Source organism: Pleurodeles waltl, chromosome 2_1 (genome assembly GCF_031143425.1).
Source record: "Pleurodeles waltl isolate 20211129_DDA chromosome 2_1, aPleWal1.hap1.20221129, whole genome shotgun sequence".
In the NCBI taxonomy this organism is placed as follows: Eukaryota; Metazoa; Chordata; class Amphibia; order Caudata; family Salamandridae; genus Pleurodeles; species Pleurodeles waltl.
This window is the reverse complement of record NC_090438.1, coordinates 687,930,675-687,954,025: the sequence shown is the minus strand read 5'-3', so window position 1 is coordinate 687,954,025 and position 23,351 is coordinate 687,930,675. Positions and strand designations below refer to the sequence as shown.

Below are 23,351 nucleotides of genomic sequence, written 5' to 3'. Positions count from 1 at the left end.
TCAGAAATGCACAGGTTTGGTAGGTTTCCCTTGGTGGCGGCTGAGCTACAGGCCAAAATCTGCAGGTAGGCACTTTGCTAAAAACAGGTCTGTGTTCTGTGATGTGTCCACGTTGCGCTTTGGGGCATTTCCTGTCGCGGGCGCTAGGCCTACCCACACAAGTGAGGTATCATTTTTATCAGGAGACATGGGGGAATGCTGGGGTGGAAGGAAATTCGTGGCTCCTCTCAGATTCCAGAACTTTCTGCCACAGAAATGTTAGGAACATGTGTTTTTTTAGCCAAATTTTGAGGTTTGCAAAGGATTCTGGGAAACAGAACCTGGTCCGAGCCACACAAGTCACCCCATCTTGGATTCCCCTATGTCTCTAGTTTTCAGAAATGCACAGGTTTGGTAGGTTTCCCTAGGTGGCGGCTGAGCTACAGGCCAAAATCTGCAGGTAGGCACTTTGCTAAAAACAGGTCTGTTTTCTGTGATGTGTCCACGTTGCGCTTTGGGGCATTTCCTGTCACGGGCGCTAGGCCTACCCACACAAGTGAGGTATCATTTTTATCGGGAGACGTGGGGGAACGCTGGGTGGAAGGAAATTCGTGGCTCCTCTCAGATTCCAGAACTTTCTGCCACAGAAATGTGAGGAACATGTGTTTTTTTAGCCAAATTTTGAGGTTTGCAAAGGATTCTGGGTAACAGAACCAGGTCCGAGCCACAAAAGTCACCCCATCTTGGATTCCCCTAGGTCTCTAGTTTTCAGAAATGCACTGGTTTGGTAGGTTTCCCTAGGTGGCGGCTGAGCTACAGGCCAAAATCTGCAGGTAGGCACTTTGCTAAAAACAGGTCTGTTTTCTGTGATGTGTCCACGTTGCGCTTTGGGGCATTTCCTGTCACGGGCGCTAGGCCTACCCACACAAGTGAGGTATCATTTTTATCGGGAGACGTGGGGGAACGCTGGGTGGAAGGAAATTTGTGGCTCCTCTCAGATTCCAGAACTTTCTGCCACAGAAATGTGAGGAACATGTGTTTTTTCAGCCAAATTTTGAGGTTTGCAAAGGATTCTGGGTAACAGAACCTGGTCCGAGCCACACAAGTCACCCCATCTTGGATTCCCCTAGGTCTCTAGTTTTCAGAAATGCACAGGTTTGGTAGGTTTACCTAGGTGGCGGCTGAGCTACAGGCCAAAATCTGCAGGTAGGCACTTTGCTAAAAACAGGTCTGTGTTCTGTGATGTGTCCACGTTGCGCTTTGGGGCATTTCCTGTCACGGGCGATAGGCCTACCCACACAAGTGAGGTATCATTTTTATCGGGAGACGTGGGGGAACGCTGGGTGGAAGGAAATTTGTGGCTCCTCTCAGATTCCAGAACTTTCTGCCACAGAAATGTGAGGAACATGTGTTTTTTTATCCAAATTTTGAGGTTTGCAAAGGATTCTGGGTAACAGAACCTGGTCCGAGCCACACAAGTCACCCCATCTTGGATTCCCCTAGGTCTCTAGTTTTCAGAAATGCACAGGTTTGGTAGGTTTCCCTAGGTGGCGGCTGAGCTACAGGCCAAAATCTGCTGGTAGGCACTTTGCTAAAAACAGGTCTGTTTTCTGTGATGTGTCCACGTTGCGCTTTGGGGCATTTCCTGTCACGGGCGCTAGGCCTACCCACACAAGTGAGGTATCATTTTTATCGGGAGACGTGGGGGAACGCTGGGTGGAAGGAAATTTGTGGCTCCTCTCAGATTCCAGAACTTTCTGCCACAGAAATGTGAGGAACATGTGTTTTTTTAGCCAAATTTTGAGGTTTGCAAAGGATTCTGGGTAACAGAACCTGGTCCGAGCCACACAAGTCACCCCATCTTGGATTCCCCTAGGTCTCTAGTTTTCAGAAATGCACAGGTTTGGTAGGTTTACCTAGGTGGCGGCTGAGCTACAGGCCAAAATCTGCAGGTAGGCACTTTGCTAAAAACAGGTCTGTGTTCTGTGATGTGTCCACGTTGCGCTTTGGGGCCTTTCCTGTCACGGGCGCTAGGCCTACCCACACAAGTGAGGTATCATTTTTATCGGGAGACGTGGGGGAACGCTGGGTGGAAGGAAATTTGTGGCTCCTCTCAGATTCCAGCACTTTCTGCCACAGAAATGTGAGGAACATGTGTTTTTTTAGCCAAATATTGAGGTTTGCAAAGGATTCTGGGTAACAGAACCTGGTCCGAGCCACACAAGTCACCCCATCTTGGATTCCCCTAGGTCTCTAGTTTTCAGAAATGCACAGGTTTGGTAGGTTTCCCTATGTGGCGGCTGAGCTACAGGCCAAAATCTACAGGTAGGCACTTTGCAAAAAACACCTCTGTTTTCCTCCACCAATTTGGCTGTGTCCACGTTGCGCTTTGGGGCGTTTCCTGTCACGGGCGCTAGGCGTACCCACACAAGTGAGGTATCATTTTTATCGGGAGACGTGGGGGAACGCTGGGTGGAAGGAAATTCGTGGCTCCTCTCAGATTCCAGCACTTTCTGCCACAGAAATGTGAGGAACATGTGTTTTTTTAGCCAAATATTGAGGTTTGCAAAGGATTCTGGGTAACAGAACCTGGTCCGAGCCACACAAGTCACCCCATCTTGGATTCCCCTAGGTCTCTAGTTTTCAGAAATGCACAGGTTTGGTAGGTTTCCCTATGTGGCGGCTGAGCTACAGGCCAAAATCTACAGGTAGGCACTTTGCAAAAAACACCTCTGTTTTCCTTCACCAATTTGGCTGTGTCCACGTTGCGCTTTGGGGCATTTCCTGTCACGGGCGCTAGGCCTACCCACACAAGTGAGGTATCATTTTTATCGGGAGATGTGGGGGAACGCTGGGTGGAAGGAAATTTGTGGCTCCTCTCAGATTCCAGAACTTTCTGCCACAGAAATGTGAGGAACATGTGTTTTTTTTAGCCAAATTTTGAGGTTTGCAAAGGATTCTGGGTAACAGAACCTGGTCCGAGCCACACAAGTCACCCCATCTTGGATTCCCCTAGGTCTCTAGTTTTCCGAAATGCACAGGTTTGGTAGGTTTCCCTATGTGGCGGCTGAGCTACAGGCCAAAATCTACAGGTAGGCACTTTGCAAAAAACACCTCTGTTTTCCTCCACCAATTTGGCTGTGTCCACGTTGCGCTTTGGGGCGTTTCCTGTCACGGGCGCTAGGCCTACCCACACAAGTGAGGTATCATTTTTATCGGGAGACGTGGGGGAACGCTGGGTGGAAGGAAATTCGTGGCTCCTCTCAGATTCCAGAACTTTCTGCCACAGAAATGTGAGGAACATGTGTTTTTTTAGCCACATTTTGAGGTTTGCAAAGGATTCTGGGTAACAGAACCTGGTCCGAGCCACACAAGTCACCCCATCTTGGATTCCCCTAGGTCTCTAGTTTTCAGAAAGGCACAGGTTTGGTAGGTTTCCCTATGTGGCGGCTGAGCTACAGGCCAAAATCTACAGGTAGGCACTTTGCAAAAAACACCTCTGTTTTCCTTCACCAATTTGGCTGTGTCCACGTTGCGCTTTGGGGCATTTCCTGTCACGGGCGCTAGGCCTACCCACACATGTGAGGTATCATTTTTATCGGGAGACGTGGGGGATCGCTGGGTGGAAGGAAATTTGTGGCTCCTCTCAGATTCCAGAACTTTCTGCCACAGAAATGTGAGGAACATGTGTTTTTTTTAGCAAAATTTTGAGGTTTGCAAAGGATTCTGGGTAACAGAACCTGGTCCGAGCCACACAAGTCACCCCATCTTGGATTCACCTAGGTCTCTAGTTTTCAGAAATGCACAGGTTTGGTAGGTTTACCTAGGTGGCGGCTGAGCTACAGGCCAAAATCTGCAGGTAGGCACTTTGCTAAAAACAGGTCTGTTTTCTGTGATGTGTCCACGTTGAGCTTTGGGGCATTTCCTGCCACGGGCGCTAGGCCTACCCACACAAGTGAGGTATCATTATTATCGGGAGACGTGGGGGAACGCTGGGTGGAAGGAAATTTGTGGCTCCTCTCAGATTCCAGAACTTTCTGCCACAGAAATGTGAGGAACATGTGTTTTTTTAGCCAAATTTTGAGGTTTGCAAAGGATTCTGGGTAACAGAACCTGGTCCGAGCCACACAAGTCACCCCATCTTGGATTCCCCTAGGTCTCTAGTTTTCAGAAATGCACAGGTTTGGTAGGTTTCCCTATGTGGCGGCTGAGCTACAGGCCAAAATCTACAGGTAGGCACTTTGCAAAAAACACCTCTGTTTTCCTCCACCAATTTGGCTGTGTCCACGTTGCGCTTTGGGGCGTTTCCTGTCACGGGCGCAACCCTACCCACACAAGTGAGGTATCATTTTTATCGGGAGACGTGGGGGAACGCTGGTTGGAAGGAAATTCGTGGCTCCTCTCAGATTCCAGAACTTTCTGCCACAGAAATGTGAGGAACATGTTTTTTTAGCCAAATTTTGAGGTTTGCAAAGGATTCTGGGTAACAGAACCTGGTCCGAGCCACACAAGTCACCCCATCTTGGATTCCCCTAGGTCTCTAGTTTTCAGAAATGCACAGGTTTGGTAGGTTTCCCTATGTGGCAGCTGAGCTACAGGCCAAAATCTACAGGTAGGCACTTTGCAAAAAACACCTCTGTTTTCCTTCACCAATTTGGCTGTGTCCACGTTGCGCTTTGGGGCGTTTCCTGTCACGGGCGCTAGGCCTACCCACACAAGTGAGGTATCATTTTTATCGGGAGACGTGGGGGAACGCTGGGTGGAAGGAAATTTGTGGCTCCTCTCAGATTCCAGAACTTTCTGCCACAGAAATGTGAGGAACATGTGTTTTTTTAGCCAAACTTTGAGGTTTGCAAAGGATTCTGGGTAACAGAATCTGGTCCGAGCCACACAAGTCACCCCATCTTGGATTCCCCTAGGTCTCTAGTTTTCAGAAATGCACAGGTTTGGTAGGTTTCCCTAGGTGGCGGCTGAGCTACAGGCCAAAATCTGCAGGTAGGCACTTTGCTAAAAACAGGTCTGTTTTCTGTGATGTGTCCACGTTGCGCTTTGGGGCATTTCCTGTCACGGGCGCTAGGCCTACCCACACAAGTGAGGTATCATTTTTATCGAGAGACGTGGGGGAACGCTGGGTGGTAGGAAATTCGTGGCTCCTCTCAGATTCCAGAACTTTCTGCCACAGAAATGTGAGGAACATGTGTTTTTTTAGCCAAATTTTGAGGTTTGCAAAGGATTCTGGGTAACAGAACCTGGTCCGAGCCACACAAGTCACCCCATCTTGGATTCCCCTAGGTCTCTAGTTTTCAGAAATGCACAGGTTTGGTAGGTTTCCCTATGTGGCGGCTGAGCTACAGGCCAAAATCTACAGGTAGGCACTTTGCAAAAAACACCTCTGTTTTCCTTCACCAATTTGGCTGTGTCCACGTTGCGTTTTGGGGCATTTCCTGTCACGGGCGCTAGGCCTACCCACACAAGTGAGGTATAATTTTTATCGGGAGACGTGGGGGAACGCTGGGTGGAAGGAAATTTGTGGCTCCTCTCAGATTCCAGAACTTTCTGCCGCAGAAATGTGAGGAACATGTGTTTTTTTAGCCAAATTTTGAGGTTTGCAAAGGATTCTGGGTAACAGAACCTGGTCCGAGCCACACAAGTCACCCCATCTTGGATTCCCCTAGGTCTCTAGTTTTCAGAAATGCACATGTTTGGTAGGTTTCCCTAGGTGGCGGCTGAGCTACAGGCCAAAATCTGCAGGTAGGCACTTTGCTAAAAACAGGTCTGTTTTCTGTGATGTGTCCACGTTGCGCTTTGGGGCATTTCCTGTCACGGGCGCTAGGCCTACCCCACACAAGTGAGGTATCATTTTTATCGGGAGACTTGGGGGAACGCTGGGTGGAAGGAAATTCGTGGCTCCTCTCAGATTCCAGAACTTTCTGCCGCAGAAATGTGAGGAACATGTGTTTTTTTTTGCCAATTTTTGAGGTTTGCAAAGGATTCTGGGTAACAGAACCTGGTCCGAGCCACACAAGTCACCCCATCTTGGATTCCCCTAGGTCTCTAGTTTTCAGAAATGCACAGGTTTGGTAGGTTTCCCTATGTGGCGGCTGAGCTACAGGCCAAAAGCTACAGGTAGGCACTTTGCAAAAAACACTTCTGTTTTCCTCCACCAATTTGGCTGTGTCCACGTTGCGCTTTGGGGCGTTTCCTGTCACGGGCGCTAGGCCTACCCACACAAGTGAGGTATCATTTTTATCGGGAGACGTGGGGGAACGCTGGGTGGAAGGAAATTTGTGGCTCCTCTCAGATTCCAGAACTTTCTGCCACAGAAATGTGAGGAACATGTGTTTTTTTAGCCACATTTTGAGGTTTGCAAAGGATTCTGGGTAACAGAACCTGGTCCGAGCCACACAAGTCACCCCATCTTGGATTCCCCTAGGTCTCTAGTTGTCAGAAATGCACCAGGTTTGGTGGGTTTCCCTATGTGGCGGCTGAGCTACAGGCCAAAATCTACAGGTAGGCACTTTGCAAAAAACACCTCTGTTTTCCTTCACCAATTTGGCTGTGTCCACGTTGCGCTTTGGGGCGTTTCCTGTCACGGGCGCTAGGCCTACCCACACAAGTGAGGTATCATTTTTATCGGGAGACGTGGGGGAACGCTGGGTGGAAGGAAATTCGTGGCTCCTCTCAGATTCCAGAACTTTCTGCCACAGAAATGTGAGGAACACGTGTTTTTTTAGCCAAATTTTGAGGTTTGCAAAGGATTCTGGGTAACAGAACCTGGTCCGAGCCACACAAGTCACCCCATCTTGGATTCCCCTATGTCTCTAGTTTTCAGAAATGCACAGGTTTGGTAGGTTTCCCTAGGTGGCGGCTGAGCTACAGGCCAAAATCTGCAGGTAGGCACTTTGCAAAAAACACCTCTGTTTTCCTTCACAAATTTGGATGTGTCCACGTTGCGCTTTGGGGCGTTTTCTGTCGCCGGCGCTAGGCCTACCCACACAAGTGAGGTATCATTTTTATCGGGAGACGTGGGGGAACGCTGGGTGGAAGGAAATTTGTGGCTCCTCTCAGATTCCAGAACTTTCTGCCACAGAAATATGAGGAATATGTGTTTTTTTAGCCAAATTTTGAGGTTTGCAAAGGATTCTGGGTAACAGAACCTGGTCCGAGCCACACAAGCCACGCCATCTTGGCGTCCCCTAGGTCTCTAGTTTTCAGAAATGCACAGGTTTGGTAGGTTTCCCTAGGTGGCGGCTGAGCTACAGGCCAAAATCTACAGGTAGTCACTTTGCTAAAAACACCTCTGTTTTCTGTGAAGTGTCCACGTTGTGTTTTGGGGCATATCCTGTCGCGGGCGCTAGGCCTACCCACACAAGTGAGGTATCATTTTTATCGGGAGACTTGGGGGAACATAGAATAGCAAAACAAGTGTTATTGGCCCTTGTCTTTCTCTACATTTTTTCCTTCCAAATGTAAGACAGTGTGTAAAAAAGACGTCTATTTCAGAAATGCCCTGTAATTCACATGCTAGTATGGGCACCCCGGAATTCAGAGATGTGCAAATAACCACTGCTTCTCAACACCTTATCTTGTGCCCATTTTGGAAATACAAAGGTTTTCTTGATAGCTATTTTTTACTCTTTATATTTCAGCTAATGAATTGCTGTATACCCGGCATAGATTGAAAACCCACTGCAGGGTGCAGGTCATTTATTGGCTCTGGGTACCTAGAGTTCTTGATGAACCTATAAGCCCTATATATCCCCGCAACCAGAAGAGTCCAGCAGACGTAACGGTATATTGCTTTCGAAAATCTGACATTGCTGGAAAAAGTTACAGAGTAAAACATAGAGAAAAATTGATGTTTTTTTCACCTCAATTTCAATATTTTTCTTTTTCAGTTGTTATTTTCTGTAGGAAACCCTTGTAGGATCTACACAAATTACCCCTTGCTGAATTCAGATTTTTGTCTACTTTTCAAAAATGTTGCGGTTTCTGGGATCCAGCGTTGGTTTCATGCCCATTTCTGTCACTGACTGGAAGGAGGCTGAAAGCACAAAAAATCGTAAAAATGGGGTATGTCCCTGTAAAATGCCACAATTGTGTTGAAAAATTGGGTTTTCTGATTCAAGTCTGCCTGTTCCTGAAAGCTGGGAAGTTGGTGATTTTATCACCGCAAACCCTTTGTTGATGCCCTTTTCAGGGGAAAAACCACAAGCCTTCTTCTGCAGCCCATTTTTCCAATTTTTTTGAAAAAAACGAAATTTTCACTGTTTTTTGGCTAATTTCTTGGCCTCCTTCTGGGGAACCCACAAAGTCTGGGTACCTCTAGAATCCCTAGGATGTTGGAAAAAAAGGACGCAAATTTGGCGTGGGTAGCTTATGTGAACAAAAAGTTATGAGGGCCTAAGCGCAAACTGCTCCAAATAGCCAAAAAAAGGCTCGGCACAGGAGGGGGAAAAGGCCTGGCAGCGAAGGGGTTAAAGCAAAAGAGAGTGAATGCAGGGTTGTGAAGTGCGAAGAGAGGAGAAAGAAAGCACCTGATGAACTCTGTGGAACCCCATGACGAGGACTCACATGCACTGCCATCATTTTGCTTTTTCTTTTATTGCAGTATTATTCATATTGACATTTTAGAAATATGGGCTAAAGACATGAACATGTTTTAATTATTCTAGAGTCAGAACAAGGACATTTTAAATTTATTATTTACTAAATATATTATTAGCCACCAGGCCCTTTTCAATGATTTGTATTTATTTATATGGAAATAATTCATTCTTCTGTCATAAATATATTGAATGAATTGCATGCACTCTTGGAAGGCATTTCATATCAATTCACACCATAAGATAATCATCAGTATTTTGAATTACGCAACACCTTAAATATGTCAAATCGTGCTCTCTACCCATGTTCAATGAAGTCGGTGAACAGGATACAATACTTCTAGGGCCTTTGAGCGTAGCGATTATTAGTGCCGCAGGTGCAGTGGTAACAGACGAAGAAATCAGAGGGGCTTACTGTACCCCAGTTATGGCTATCTTTTGCTACTCACGACCCAGCAAAGGAAGAGAGGGGTTAATTTCCTTGCTTGCACTGAGGCTCGTAGCAGCCGTGCTATGCCAGTGTTGACGATTCAACGTGCACACAGATACACTTGTAGACAACATCTTTCTCAACGAATACATTTTTTATAAATACAATATCTGCAACCATTCTCTTGCATAGTAAATATTTGTAGAAGCAATACCTGTATAACTGACCTTTAATTTCTTTGAGCTTTAGCTGGCAAACAATTGCACAGTCAATGTCTATAGCAATGGTGGGCCCTGCATATGCACTTTGTATACTGTATGTTGGCTCTCGGGACCACGTGTGGATTGACTTTGTGGTAATCCTTTATATAATGGGATATATTTCTACATATATTGCCGCGCCGGTAAACTGCATTGCACTGTTAGCACTGTTTTGGGAAGCACAATCTTGAAGACAATTTAACTGGCATGACAGTGGAACAATACATTTTGGGGTAAAATGCATATAGGGGTAGAGTGCATACTGTAGAGAAATTTGGAAAGTGTGACAGTTTGCACATTTCTCACAATGTGTTAAAGCAAGTAAGTTTGTTCTCTTCCAGTATGGAATTGTTCAATATGGATGATATTGGGGCTATCTTGTGACCCAAAGGACATCAGTCTGCACTTATGGTTGCTCAAAATTCATCCACTCTTATTGTTTGCATTTTTGTGCGTTCCTCTCCCCTTTTTCTTTTTCTGAATTGCTTTTTCTGGATTCACTGCCCAGACTGCCTCTCAACACATGCTCTCTTTTTTGTGCACTGCCTGTTGCCCACGTTACCTGTTGCGTCCCTCCTCAATTCTGAACTGTCTCCTACCGTGGCTGGCATCTGCCCCTCTGCCTTTACAGTTCTTCTTTAGCTGGTGCTGTGGCGTTCAGGCTTGGTGTCTTGGTGAAGTACTTGGGTCTTCAGGTTTGATGGTTGGTGTGTCTGTGGGGTACTCTCCTATACCTCAGAGTGGGAGGCTCCTGGTTTGGTGTTCCCTGGAATAGGATGGGTGTAACACTGGACAGACGTATTGCTATAATAAATTCAACCATACAAGTCAGGCTTACACATGCAAACTATTTTATGAATCAGACTCGTGTCTTTCCCTAGAGCTTGGAGGAAAACAGGCAGTGGGTATTGCTGGGGCCAAGAATTTAAAGGCATAGTAGTGGAAAGCCTGATGGAGTGGACCCTTTGTGAAGGAGGCATGAGGACTGACGCGTATGGCCTCTGATGTGTAGAGCCGTTGTTTTTAATTACTGGGTGCATTGTGGTGTTTGGGGGTGGGGTCAACACATATGAAACCTTATTTCCAATCTTGTGGATTTTTTGGGTCTTAGCAGAAGGAGATTTGGGACAGCAGAGGATTCAAGTATGGCGATGAGAGTGGGTAACTGTTAGAAATGGGGTCTTTGGTTGGCAGTCAGGTTACCCCGTATCCAAGCCGGGACCCTCACTCTAGTCAGGGTAAAGGAGAAACAAACTTGGTTAACCCACGCTTACACCCTTGGTAGCTTGGCACTAGCAGAAAGGCTTAACCCAGAAGCAATGTGTAAAGTATTTGTACCAACACACACAATAATACAGTGAAACACTACAAAATGGACACCACACAGGTTTAGAAAAATAGTAAATTATTTATCTAAATAGAACAAGACCAAATACAATAAAAATCCACAATACAAATATGACTTTAGCAATTTAAACACAAAAATTGTGCCTAGAAGCAGTAATGCTGCAATTTGATGTTAAGAGGCGGCGTGATGGAGTCATTTCCCACAATGCAACGCCACTGATGCCATTTATGGAGTCACACAGACCCCCAGGTACAGTACCTTACCACAATGTGTGGAAAATAGGCCTGTGCCTGGAGTTGGGGAACGAAGCGTCGCTGGATCCGATGCAGCGTTGGTTCCGGTGCTGTGGGGTAAAGGAGTGGAGGCGTCATGAAGAGGCGTCAAGTCCTTGCTGCGGAGCAGTGGAGGTGAGGCGGCATCGGTTGCGGGGAGTCAGTCCCTGGCACCTCCGGCAAAGTCGAAGTCCGGTGAAGTCACGATGCAGTAGGGTGACCTCACGGGTCGCGGTCACAACGCAGGGTCACAGGCACTGCGGGTGTCACGAACATCAGGGTTACGACACTCCCATCTTGTGAGTTTTTGGGATGTCAGCGGCGTCAGTGACGCTGGGCCTGCGATGTTAGTGGGATCGTCTCACTTCTGCGAGGTCCACGGCTTCAGGTGCAGGCGGTGTCACAGGTTCAGTGCAGCAGCGTCCTTACAAAATTCCACTGTGTTGTTTGATGTCGTTTCACTGTTCATTTGACTGGATTTCACTCTCAGGGGCCAAGGAACTGGTATGGCACTCTCTGACAAGTTAGAGTTCACAGCAGGCAGACTCAGAGAGTGGTTGGTGACGCCTTTTCTGTCCCTGAGGCTTCAAAAACAGGAGGCAAGCTCAGTTCAAGCCCTTGGAGATACCTCCCAAGCAGGAATGCACAACAAAGTCCAGTCTTTGTCCCCTTTCACAGGCAGAAGCAGCAACTGTAAGATGGCCGAAAAAAGCACAGTCTCAGGCATGGGCAGCACTTCTCCTCAGCTCTTCAGCTTTTCTCCTGGCAGAGGTTCCTCTAGAAACCTTGAAGTAATCTAAAAATCTGGGGTTTTGGGTTTTGGAACCCCTTTCTGCCTTTGAAGTTGACAAACTTCAAAGGAAAGTCTCTGTTGTTCACAAGATCCTGCCTTGACCAGGCCTGCCCCCAGACACACACCAGGGGGTTGGAGACTGCATTGTGTGAGGCCAGGCACAGCCCATTCAGGTGTAAGTGGCCATTCCTCCCTCCACTCTAGCCCAGATGGCTCATCAGGATATGCAGGCTACACCTCAGCTCCCTTTGTGTCACTGTCTAGAGGAAATTCACAAACAGCCCCACTGTCAGTCTGACCCAGACAGGGAATCCACAATTAGGCAGAGTCTTAGAATGGTTTAAGCAAGAAAATGCCTACTTTCTAGAGGTGGCATTTTCAAACTCACAATCGAAAAAACAACTTCACTAAAGATGTATTTTTAAAATGTGAGTTCAGAGACCTCAAACTCCAAATTTCGATCTGCTCTCAAAGGGAAACTGCACTTTAAGGATATTTAAAGGCAACCCCCATGTTAACCTACGAGACAGATAGGCCTTGCAACTATGAAAACTGAATTTGGCAGTATTTCACTGTTAGGACATGTAAAACACATCACTACACATCCCACCTTTAACATGCAGTGCACCCTGCCCATGGGGCTATCTAGAGCCTACAGTAGGGGTGCCTTACATGTATAAAAAAGGACGGTTTAGGCCTGACAAGTGCGTACACTTGCCCGGTCAAATTAGCAGGTTACAACTGCACACACAGACACTACAGTATCAGGTCTGAGACCTGTTTACAGGGCTACTCATGTGGGTGGCACAATCAGTACTGCAGTGATTTACAGGCCCTAGGCACCTCTAGTGCACTTTACTAAGGACTTACTAGTAAATCAAATATGCCAATTATGGAAAAGCCAATTACACATACAATTTCACATAGGGAGCACTTGCACTTTAGCACTGGTCAGCAGTGGTAAAGTGCCCAGAGTAACAAAAACAGAGTCCAGCACACAGCAACAATCTGGGAAGTAGAGGCAAAATGTTAGGGGAGACAACACCAAGGATGCCAGGTCTAACAGTAACATTATTTGTCATCAGGTCACACTTTTGAGGGATGACTATGAGGACTAGAGGAACTGCTCTTTGGTGGAAGCTGTGGCAATGAGACCATTTCTGGGGCCCGCATAAAATATTCCCCACAGATCCATAAACGGATATAGCCGGCCACTATTTAATATATTCAGTAATATAACACTGCATTAGTGTATTGTGACCTCTCTGCTCATTATCCAATATGACTTGCTAAACAATAGGAACGACAACAAAATACGTTAGCAGACCACTTTGACTCAGTGAGTATCCCAGAACACAAAGAAGGCCCAGATTCAGAAAATACTCGTGTGGCACAGAAATGATAATAAGCATCATACAAATGCCTATGAAAAAACATAACATAAAATAACATGACATGACATGACACGCCATGACAGGACATGACATGACAACATAACATAACAATGATACTCTAGATGTCAAATATAAGCAAGTGATTTAATGACTTCCCAGTAATTAACTTTTCAGGTGACCTTCTCAGCTCACGGTAACCTTTCTCTTCTTGAATTTCTCTTGTTCTCTGTTTGTTATTCCCCACCACTACTGTGTTGAATGTTTCTCAAATTATTAAAAAGCCCTGATGTTGGTATGAACCTGTAATACCTGTTTAATTCTATAGTTTTTCAGTCATAGTCACAATTAAATGTACGCTTATGGAGAGAGGGTGGTACGATCACTTAAGCCTGTATGAGATACTGAATGTCAGCCAAAAGAAAACAAATCCTATTAGGCTATGTGCAGGGATATTTTAAAGCCCTGCCTGTAAACGAAAAACGTAATTTGGCTCCAGGGCAGCCACCTCAAATCACAAAGGGAGGAGATGGGGGGTGGGGGTGGGGGACAGACATGAGGGGAGAAAAAAAAATAATAAAATAATAAATTAAACTTACCCTCAGGGACGCCGCAGCCTCGTTCGTCTCTCCTCTTTCGTCGATGTGGTGTCCCAGCACAGGCTCCCCAGCAATCCTGGCACTGCTTACATGCTAAACATAGCATGTAAGCAGCGTCAGGATTGGTCTGAGCAGCAGTCACTGCTGCTCAGACACAAGCCTGGGGACTGTGCTGTTTCTCCAGCCAAGGTACAAAATGCATTGACATAAAAAGCCTTGAAAAGGCCTGTAAACAGTATTCAAAAGATAAAAACATCCCATAGCAAGTGGTTGCCCATTAGACAAGTCTTCAAAAGAGTGGGCTCAGTAACTAAAATATGGAATGCACCACCATTCCTATCCAACCAGTGTGTGTACCAAAGGATTCAAAATGAATTAGGACTGAGCCAGCCTATACTGCTCATGACAGATAAATGTGAACAAAAATTTTTTGCAACCGAAAATGTAGCCCAGTTCACAAAGAAAAGATGCATATTGAATACATATGTCTATGACTTAGCATGGATGTAGATTTCTGACTTTCTGGAATTCACAAAATATTTCCAGTTTATGCTTGGAAACTTCTACCAGTTGCATCTACCCAGGCGTAATCCTGGGAAGGTTTTGGGAATTCCTATTTTTTCTCTTTGGCAGAGGCATTTACCCAATGCATCACTGTATGCTTCGACAATTAAGTATGGTGTAATTCCAGTGTATGTATGCAATGGAACCGTCATATTTTCATTTTTGTTTTCCATGGGGAAAAAAATCTTATGTGGAGAAACCTCTTTCCTAATATTTACACAAATTTAAGGTTGTTCCCTTTCCTTCCCATTTGTGAAACAGACAAGGTCAGACTGGCCTGTAGGCTGATCTGGCCGTGCCCGTAGGCTGGTCTGGCAGGTCAGTTTGCAGGCCGTTTTTATGGCTGCCTGTCGGCCTGTTTAGTGGTCTGATGAGCCGATTTTGTTTTCTGGTATTACCACAAACACTGCCGGCATCAAGCACAAATGCATGCAATCACACGAATCTTGCAAAACCCATATTAGAGCTGTCTTTACGAGTTCAAACTGTCATGATTTGGAAATGAGGGCCATTTTTTTAACAATGTGACTTGAAAATGGAGGCTACTTTTATTGTGGTGCCCAGGCCAATTTTCTGTCCCAGTCCGACTCTAGAAATGGATTTCCCTCCACCCATGACGTGTGTAAATCTCTGATCAGTTTTAGGGTGGGAAGAACTCAGTGAGGAATTTGGCAATAGCAACAAACTCATGAATTTGTGGGGGCTCCCATACAGTCTTTAGGAGCCTTTCCCTAAATTATCATTTCCTACCCTTTATGTGGAAATTACTCATGCACAACAGTATGTGTTCGTGGTGAAATATAACACAAGAGCAGAAGAATTTATGACAATGGTATCATATTTTTTTAAATCGTACAGTTATTAATTCGACTATAGAAGTCAAGCTTACACATGCAAATGGCTTTCTGAATCGGGCTTGTGTTTTTAGTCCACTAAGGCCCACTTGTGCATTCTCTAGTTACTAGGCAGAAATTAATGGGGAATGGTAAAGCAATGTTGGGGTGCACGTCTGTGATATAATCCCTTCTTGACCATATTGTGGCCCTGTTGAAAGGGCCATGCAATTAATAATATGGCCAGAGACCATGGGCCAGATGTATCAAACATTTTTACGATCAACAAAATGCATTTTGGTATGTAACAAGTCCACTTTGCGATTCGGTAACTTGTTACCGAATCGCAAATTGGATATGCGACTACATACTGATTCTGTATTAGGAAGGGGAGTGTCAAGGGCGTCCCTTCCTAATACCGAATCGCAGAGGTATGTGTGATTGTTTTGTGACCACGAATGCGGTCGCAAAACAATCGCAGTTACCACCAATTTCAAATTGGTGGTAACTCATTCGCAAAGGGGAAGGGGTCCCTAAGGGACCCCTTCCCCTTTGTGAATGCATGCAAAAGCGTTTTTTAAGAACAGGCAGTGGTCCCACAGACCACTGCCTACTCTTAAAAAATGAAAAGAAAACTTTTAATTTTACATTTTGAAATGCATCTCTTTTTCCTTTAAGGAAAATGGGCTGCATTTAAAAAACAAAATTGCTTTAGTGAAAAGCAATCACAGACATGGTGGTCTGCTGATCCCAGCAGGCCCCCATCCCTGTGATTGTAGCCATTGGCAATGGCTCGCAAATTGTGGCCTACCTCATGAATATTGATGAGGTAGGTCCATTTGCGACCCCCTGCGAATCGTAGTATGAAACTCCTGGAGTTTCATATATTCCAATAGCGATTACTTAATTGCGATTCGCAAAACATCGCATTTAGGTAATCGCTATTGGATATAATGATACATCTGGCCCCATATTTCTTCCAGATTTTGAAGTTACAAATCAAACAATACTAGATAGCTAATGTTTTCTCCTTCGGTAAGCGGGAGATAAAAAATGACCAGCAAATAAGTAAACACATGCCGGAATTGATGCAGAATCACTGATCCCCGATGTTACCTCCCATTTCTTAGGGGCAACATCAGAATCAGCACTGATTCTTGTTGAAGTGGTACCTCTGGGTTCCGGAATACCACTGCACATGTTGAGATTGGGGGCCACTGCCCCTGTTGCCGTTAAAGACGGACGGCACGCCCTTCACTTTGAAGTCACACACTTCATTTTGCTTTTGTTGCATGTTACCTTCAGTTTGGAGAGTGCACATGTACCTCATTATAAGAATTTGGCAATTATAGGTATTTCTTATTTCCCCAATGTAACAGGTGGGATGAATGACAGTAAACGTACCCAGGAAAAGCCAATACATCCGATAGCACCACACAGCATGTCTGCTAGTAAAGATGGATATGACTGTCCGGCAGGGAAATAGGCAAAGAAGTAGGGGCTGTGCCAGTGAGTCACCTGCAAATGAAAAAACACCTGTTAGATCGCTCTTGTTTAATACAGATAAATTCAATAACAAATAAACAGCATTCAATATTTTCAGCATGTTGTTGGTCGAGAGGTCAGACGCTGCGCTATACTTCATCTTGTAGTATGGAATATGTTGTCGCTGGAAATTACGTATGCACGGGGAGTGCTTTGGCAAGTTACTCAAAACCTGTTTGTTAAACTATTATGAGGGTTCTGATGTTATACTGTTTGCAGATGGAATGTTTAATTCATTCTGGTGTTCCATCGTTTACATTCCTGTAACTTCTTGTTGGCAAGGTATGATTCCAATATTGACAACCAGTAGACTTTTTTCTTACTTTATTTACTTAACTTTGACATTTACAGATGGCGCAGTATTATTAACGATGTCAACAATATTTTTTTAATATTTAGGTTTGTTTTTATTCAATAAACTATGACTTTTTACAAGAAATGCTGATGCGAGGAAGCATGCAGCCTAGATGTGGCAACATCTTGGAAAAATGGAGATAGCTCTGGGAAGCTTGATGTCTGTGAGATTGCAGACCTCCGAAGTGTAGTTGGGAGTTGTAAGCTGTTTTAGAGTTTTGAATTAGAGGAGGTCAGCTATGAGGAAAGTTTGAATATTTGTAATGAGGTGAAAGGGGAGCAGCACAGAGTGAACTCCAGTTCCAACAGGTTGAAAACGCATATTGAGCATAGCGCGTGAAAGTTTTGAGTTGTAAGGTGCTTTAGATTGGCAGAGAGTACATTGCATGCTGAGCCACTTTAGGCAGGAAACTGGGGTAGTGTTCCCTGCATTTTTCACCAGTTGTTGTTTCACCGTATGTTTTCCTTGTGTTTGCCCCTTTGGTGCCTTGTGTGTCTGAATCTTTCCCACACTCTGCTCCTCCCCACGAAGTTCCATGCCACTGCCCTTGGGCATAAGTGACATCCCCACTGATCTATTGAAGTGATTCAATCAGCGGTCCATTGAGACTGCTAGATGTTAAACAATGAGTTTGTACTTCACCACACCTCATCATTTATCTACCTGACGAGCTGCTCCTCTGAATGTCCCCAGCGCCTTTTAACTGCACTCAAAGGCAGAGGACTTCTGGGACATCACTGCAGCAAAGTTGTGGGAGCACCCATCTTATTTTGCCCTGCACCACTGATTTTCTCAGCCTCTCGCGCTGGTCCTGATAGCTCACTGCTTCTCCTGACACCATTAGAGGACAGCCATGATGCATTTTCCATGCTGTGTGGCATGTGCACCATTGCTAAAAACTCAGTTGCCCAGCCTCCTTCCGTTTGCTTTGCATACATTAGGTGGTTTGCTGGACGTACCTCAAGCTCCTTTCACATGGGTGGATGGGTGGAGCTTGTTATCAGTGTGTTTTCACAGTGAGTACTTTCGAGCTCTTGTTTCAGTGGGTCACAAAAGTCTGCCTTTCTCTGCGAACGGCAGTGCTACCTGTGTGCTAAGGTGAACATTGCAACGCACTTCCGCTGTATTTAGACTGTCCTGGAGAGCATCCAGGAAGTGAGATGAATAGTTTAAATTGTATACTAATGAATTATAGCAATAGATGGAAACATTGATATTGAAAGACAGAAAGCTTTGCTACTCAGTCTGCTTTCAAAGAGGCACACACCATCCTTGAACGCCTACCTATCCGAAACCTACCGGCATAGCTGCTAGAGATTATGGTGAATGTGCTGAAGCAGTTGATTGTCCTAAGGCTTTTTTTTTTTTACAAATGAAACTCACATTGTGATGGAAAGACAAACATTTTAAGCCAGAGTTTAACTTTCTAGTGAACCCATTAATGTGTATGTTGCAGATTTATGCTTTTTTTGGTGCACAATGTGAATTTGATGGCACAATGGATTCATAGATTAGAGATCAAATTGTAGTTCATTGTTTTAATAAAAAAGATTAATGAAGTTATCAAAGAACAGGAGTCGCTCTCTTAAAAAACAGCTAATAACATCAAAAGTGTTGAGGTATCCACCCTTCCTGCAAGGGAAATATTAAATGCACAGTAGCTCACAAACAAAGTATGTCCCAATATAGAACACACTTATGATGACGAAACAAGAAAGTGGAACTAAAGGTACAAATTAAAAAAAAAGATTGAGGGGCTAGCAAACTTACATATGAGTAAATAGACATGTATACATTTATCTTACACGTTTATAGTACATTTAATACTTTTGGCCATTCACCATTTATGAATGTCATTTTAATACAAAGTATAAGCTTACATGTCTCCACCCCCAGAAACGAGTTTGTGGAGCCTACTTTAAGAGTGTAAACTTACTACTTTTAACTTTCTTCACTTGTGGAGAGATCTTTACTACTAGGGCAGGAATCTCTCTATGGTAAAGTATATGGAAACATTTAAAAGTTTCTTGACATTTAAAAAATGTGTAAACATTTTTAAGGTAAATATTAATGTAAATAAACTTAATATATTTAATTTAAATGTCAAAAATAAAAAATGCTACAGCTCAATTGACTTTATTTTGAATTAAGTGTTGAATTATTTTAAATATATTAAATAAAGTCTACTTATTTTAAAATCCATTAAGGGTATAACGTTTATACTTATTTATTATATTTAAAACATATTACTAGTTATGTAAAGAAATATTTTAAATCAATCTACTTAAGTTATACCAAAATTAAAGTTACATTTATTTGTTAAATTGAAAGTTTGATAAAATAATGTATATTTAACTAATAATTCTTTCCTTACACACACACACCCTATACACACACATATCATTTAACTAAATGTATATATATACTTTTCTGAAGTTTAAATGAATTAATTTGTATGTATATTTCTATATATTTCTATTTACCTCTATGTGTTGTTTTAAGTTTCTACCTCCATTATTTTCTAGGATAATGTGTTTCGGCACCAGTGGATGGTCATGTGTGGTGCTGAATTTACTCCAGGTCTGAGCTGGAGTACATTTAATTACGTTTTAAGTCCTTTTAGACTGAAGTAACTTTAGTAGTGTAGTCTTTTAAATATCAGTGGCCTTACCTTTGTGGGTGGGTGCATGGCTCTCCCTAAACCCCTCCCCTGCCTTCTCTTAACCTCTTTTTATTCCTACCAGAACATGTCCCCTTTAGCCGTAAGTATTCCTCATTTTCCAACCACTCCCCTGTCCTTCCTACATTTACCAGTAAAATGTAGGCATACATGTTCGGAGATCTCCATAGTCTGGTGGAGGGCTCCACACAGAAAACATAACAAAAGAGAAGACTTCCACATGATTCGAATGTTGTAGTAGGTGAGTAGTACTATTGTAGTACTAATAAACTACGAAATGCAGTTTGTGAACAGGCCTCACTGCTCTTTACAGCTATAGGCAAAGAAAGCCCAAAGTGTAAAACATGGCAATTGGTCCAGTGTGTGAAACATTTTGATTAAGAAATCAATCCACTTTAGAGTGACAGAGTTGTCATCGGTTCCCAGAGTCAATATGATTCCTGGCATAAGGAAACAATTTAGATTCTTCAGAATCCCAATCAAACATACACTACACTTCAAGCCCTTTGGGTATTGATTAGGAGCCATCTGTACCCCCAGTTTGTGATATTTTCATTGCTAAAAAGTCTGCAAATTTTCGGTGAAACCCTGGTTCAAATTACATGGTCAGTGACAAAAAAAAAAGAGTCCAACAATATTTCATATGAAACAAATGTGAAAATGTTCTCATACTGTGGCAACTCAATTGATATGTTGGGTTTGTTATTACTGACTTTCTATTTAATAGATTTAAATAATAAAAAAGTATGTTTGGTGATAAAAGGATAGCAACTATTGGAACAGCGATAACAGGGAACTTCGGAGATGATTATGAAGCCTGGAAGCACAACACCCAGTTCCGGTGTTTTAGAAAGAACCAGAACAGTGACTAAATTTTCTCACAATGTAAATAAATATTTTATATTTGCTCGGGAAATATAGAGGTTTTCAACTTGAATTCAAAAGGACAGAGAATATTATTGCTGCAATGCTTACATTTCACAATGTTCCTTTAAGCATTAGACAGGAGCTATGAAATATGTTTAAAACATGTACAAAATTGAGGTATTGAACCCATGGACTCTTCTAAATATGTGTTCTCGATTGTTCTTGTGTGTAAGAAGCAAGGGCATAGCTATCAATGGGGCAGAATGTGAAGTGATAGCAGGGTGCATGGGGTTGCAGGGACACTCTACCCCATTTAATAACTCGTTTTTAATCCAAAACCATATGATAGATGGCTCAACTTCCTTGCTTGTTACAGCCATATCACCTTTGCTACTTCCCTGGAATGAGCTCTGGAGATTTAAGACGCTCTGCTGTCCTCCAATCTTTAAATACATTTTAATTGACTGTCATGCTCTTCCCAAATTCCAAGATTTAATCACCATTACAGGTAAAACAAAATACTTTTCAACACTAAATTAACTATCTGCTTACCATGAAATTCAATTGACAGAAAATTGCAAACATTTAACTACTTTCATAGCTCCCAATTGGGCTTTGTTTCTATCTCTGCATACCTTTTGGCCCAGCATCAGCCGTCTCACTGTTCCAAAGACTTATGAATAATTTGTTTAGGATCATTGAGGGGGTTGCTACATTTCTGTGTGATATCTTGGTATCTGCATCCTTGCTCGAAGAACATAACTTAATTTTGTGTTACGTTTATGAAATAACTCAAAGTAGGAAAATGATCCTACAGAAGAAAAAGTGGAAGCTCTTATGTGAAAATGTGAGCTATTTATTGCCCAGTAATTTTGTGCAGAGGAATTAAACCAAAAGTATCTCCTGACAAGGTCATAAAGGACCTATAGATTGCCACAGACAATGATCAGTTAGCTTTGTTTCTAGGATTGTGTGAGGATGAGAATGGTTATGAAGATGAATGTCAATTATTGTGGGTGCAACAGATGACATGATTTTCACGAAACAAAGAATAGGACAGTTAAGACTCAAACTTTAACTGCATTTAAGCAGAAGAAGGGCTGCACTGTTACTGTGTGATCCAGTAGTACAGATTTAGGGGCAGTTATAACCTAACAGGTCAAGATGGGAAGTATAGCAGGTAATATATTTGTTTTTGAGTATAAGGCCCTAAAAAAGCCAGAGATGACAGAGATACTCCACAATAGAGAGAGATGTCCGGGATGTATGTGGGGTGTGAAACATGCCAAGATGTTTCTTTGAAGTAAGCATTTGACCCGGAAAATTATGAACCTTTCTTTTATCTACTTTAAAGTACAGGTATTGATAAGGCATCATCAAATTTATTTAGGATGTAGACCAACCTTTTTTAGTTTAATTTTGATGTTCAATGTATAGCATTTAAACAGCACTGCAGGGAAGAATGTCTTCCCATGTCACCAGACGGGAAGGTTAAAAGTGAAATTAATTGTGTTTTGGAAGAAAGTGTTGTTGCTTCATTTTCTGAAGCTATGTTTCTTCATTTAAGAGTTAGGTGAATTGAATGGGATGAAAAATACAGAGATGGATAGAGTATTAGGTCGAGTTAGAAATTTTGTTCTTAATAGCTGGTCTCATAAAGTGCCTGTTTTTACACTTATTTTGGATGTTTAAATATGAGTTGTCAATAACAAATGGAGAGTTTTGAGGGATGATAAGTTTGTTGTTGGAGTAAGAATTACCAAGGTTGCCCACAAAGGACATTTGAAGGAGTCTGCCACAAAAAATAGTGGATGGTATGATTTCGGAGTAGGTGAAGGCATGTATGTAATGCTCAAATTCAACTAAGTATCTTAAAGTTTGCAAGATGACAATTCCCTTTCATGAAGACCATGGCAGCATTTAAGCATTGATTTCTTAGGTCCTTATCAATCAGTAAGTAGCAAGATGCATTACATTGTTCTAATGGATTACTATTTGAGATAGGTCAAGTCAAAATTCATTAGAGACCCTACCTGAAAAAACTGAAGATGGGATTACGTTTCTTAAAGAATGTTGTTTCAGGAAGGGTTTCCTAATTTCTTTCACCACAAATAATGGAGTGCAATTTCTGTCGCACAAAATGAAGGAATTCTTTTATTAAAAATTGTATTGTTCGCAAACACACTCCCTTGTATTCTCCTTAATGCAAGGGCATAGCTGAAAGGGTCATCATAATTGTAAATGAAGGTACAGAATTATCTTTGGGTAACAAGATGAATGTCAGGGACTTTGTCTTGAGAAATTACGGGTCTACCATCGCACACCACAATCTACTGCAAGATTGTTCCCATTAGGGCATTTAAAGAAATCTTTCCATTTGTGATATCAATCCAAGTCGACTGACCAAGTACATATATTGGGGAAACTGTGATTATATTCAGGAGAAAGTCTGTTAAAATGTTAGACATTATCTGGAACAGATGAAAAATTGGTACGACTGTAGCAATAGTTTTAACGGTCTTAAGGCAGAGATGAGTCATGAGGACAAACACAAACATCCTTGTTTTGTGATCAAGGACAAGTAATTTTCAAAGCAACTTTATGTGATAGTCAAAGCCCGATACTCTGTGAAATTGGAAAATGGGAGGAGGTGGGGCCTCATAAGAGTTGTCTCAGTGTTAAAACTTTCATGTAAAAATACGAAGATGATGTGTCAATTGATCTAGGTTAAACTGTTCTGGAAAGCATTGGGTATGTGATAATTGAATCACTGGCATTTCCTGTAACAAAATGAAGTGGAAAGTCACAGCACGACAGAAGGTGGTCTGG

At 43.1% G+C, this 23,351-nt stretch overlaps 1 protein-coding gene across 2 annotated transcripts in view; it reads right to left on the bottom strand.

The window, feature by feature from the left end:
- Positions 1 to 23,351, bottom strand: part of DDC (dopa decarboxylase) — a 505,341-nt gene that overhangs the window by 349,690 nt on the left and 132,300 nt on the right. For both annotated transcript variants that reach the window (XM_069216857.1, XM_069216865.1), the window contains exon 3: positions 16,480 to 16,593. In XM_069216857.1, coding sequence (XP_069072958.1) covers positions 16,480 to 16,593 — 114 coding nt within the window. The remainder of the gene's footprint in view (positions 1 to 16,479; positions 16,594 to 23,351) is intronic.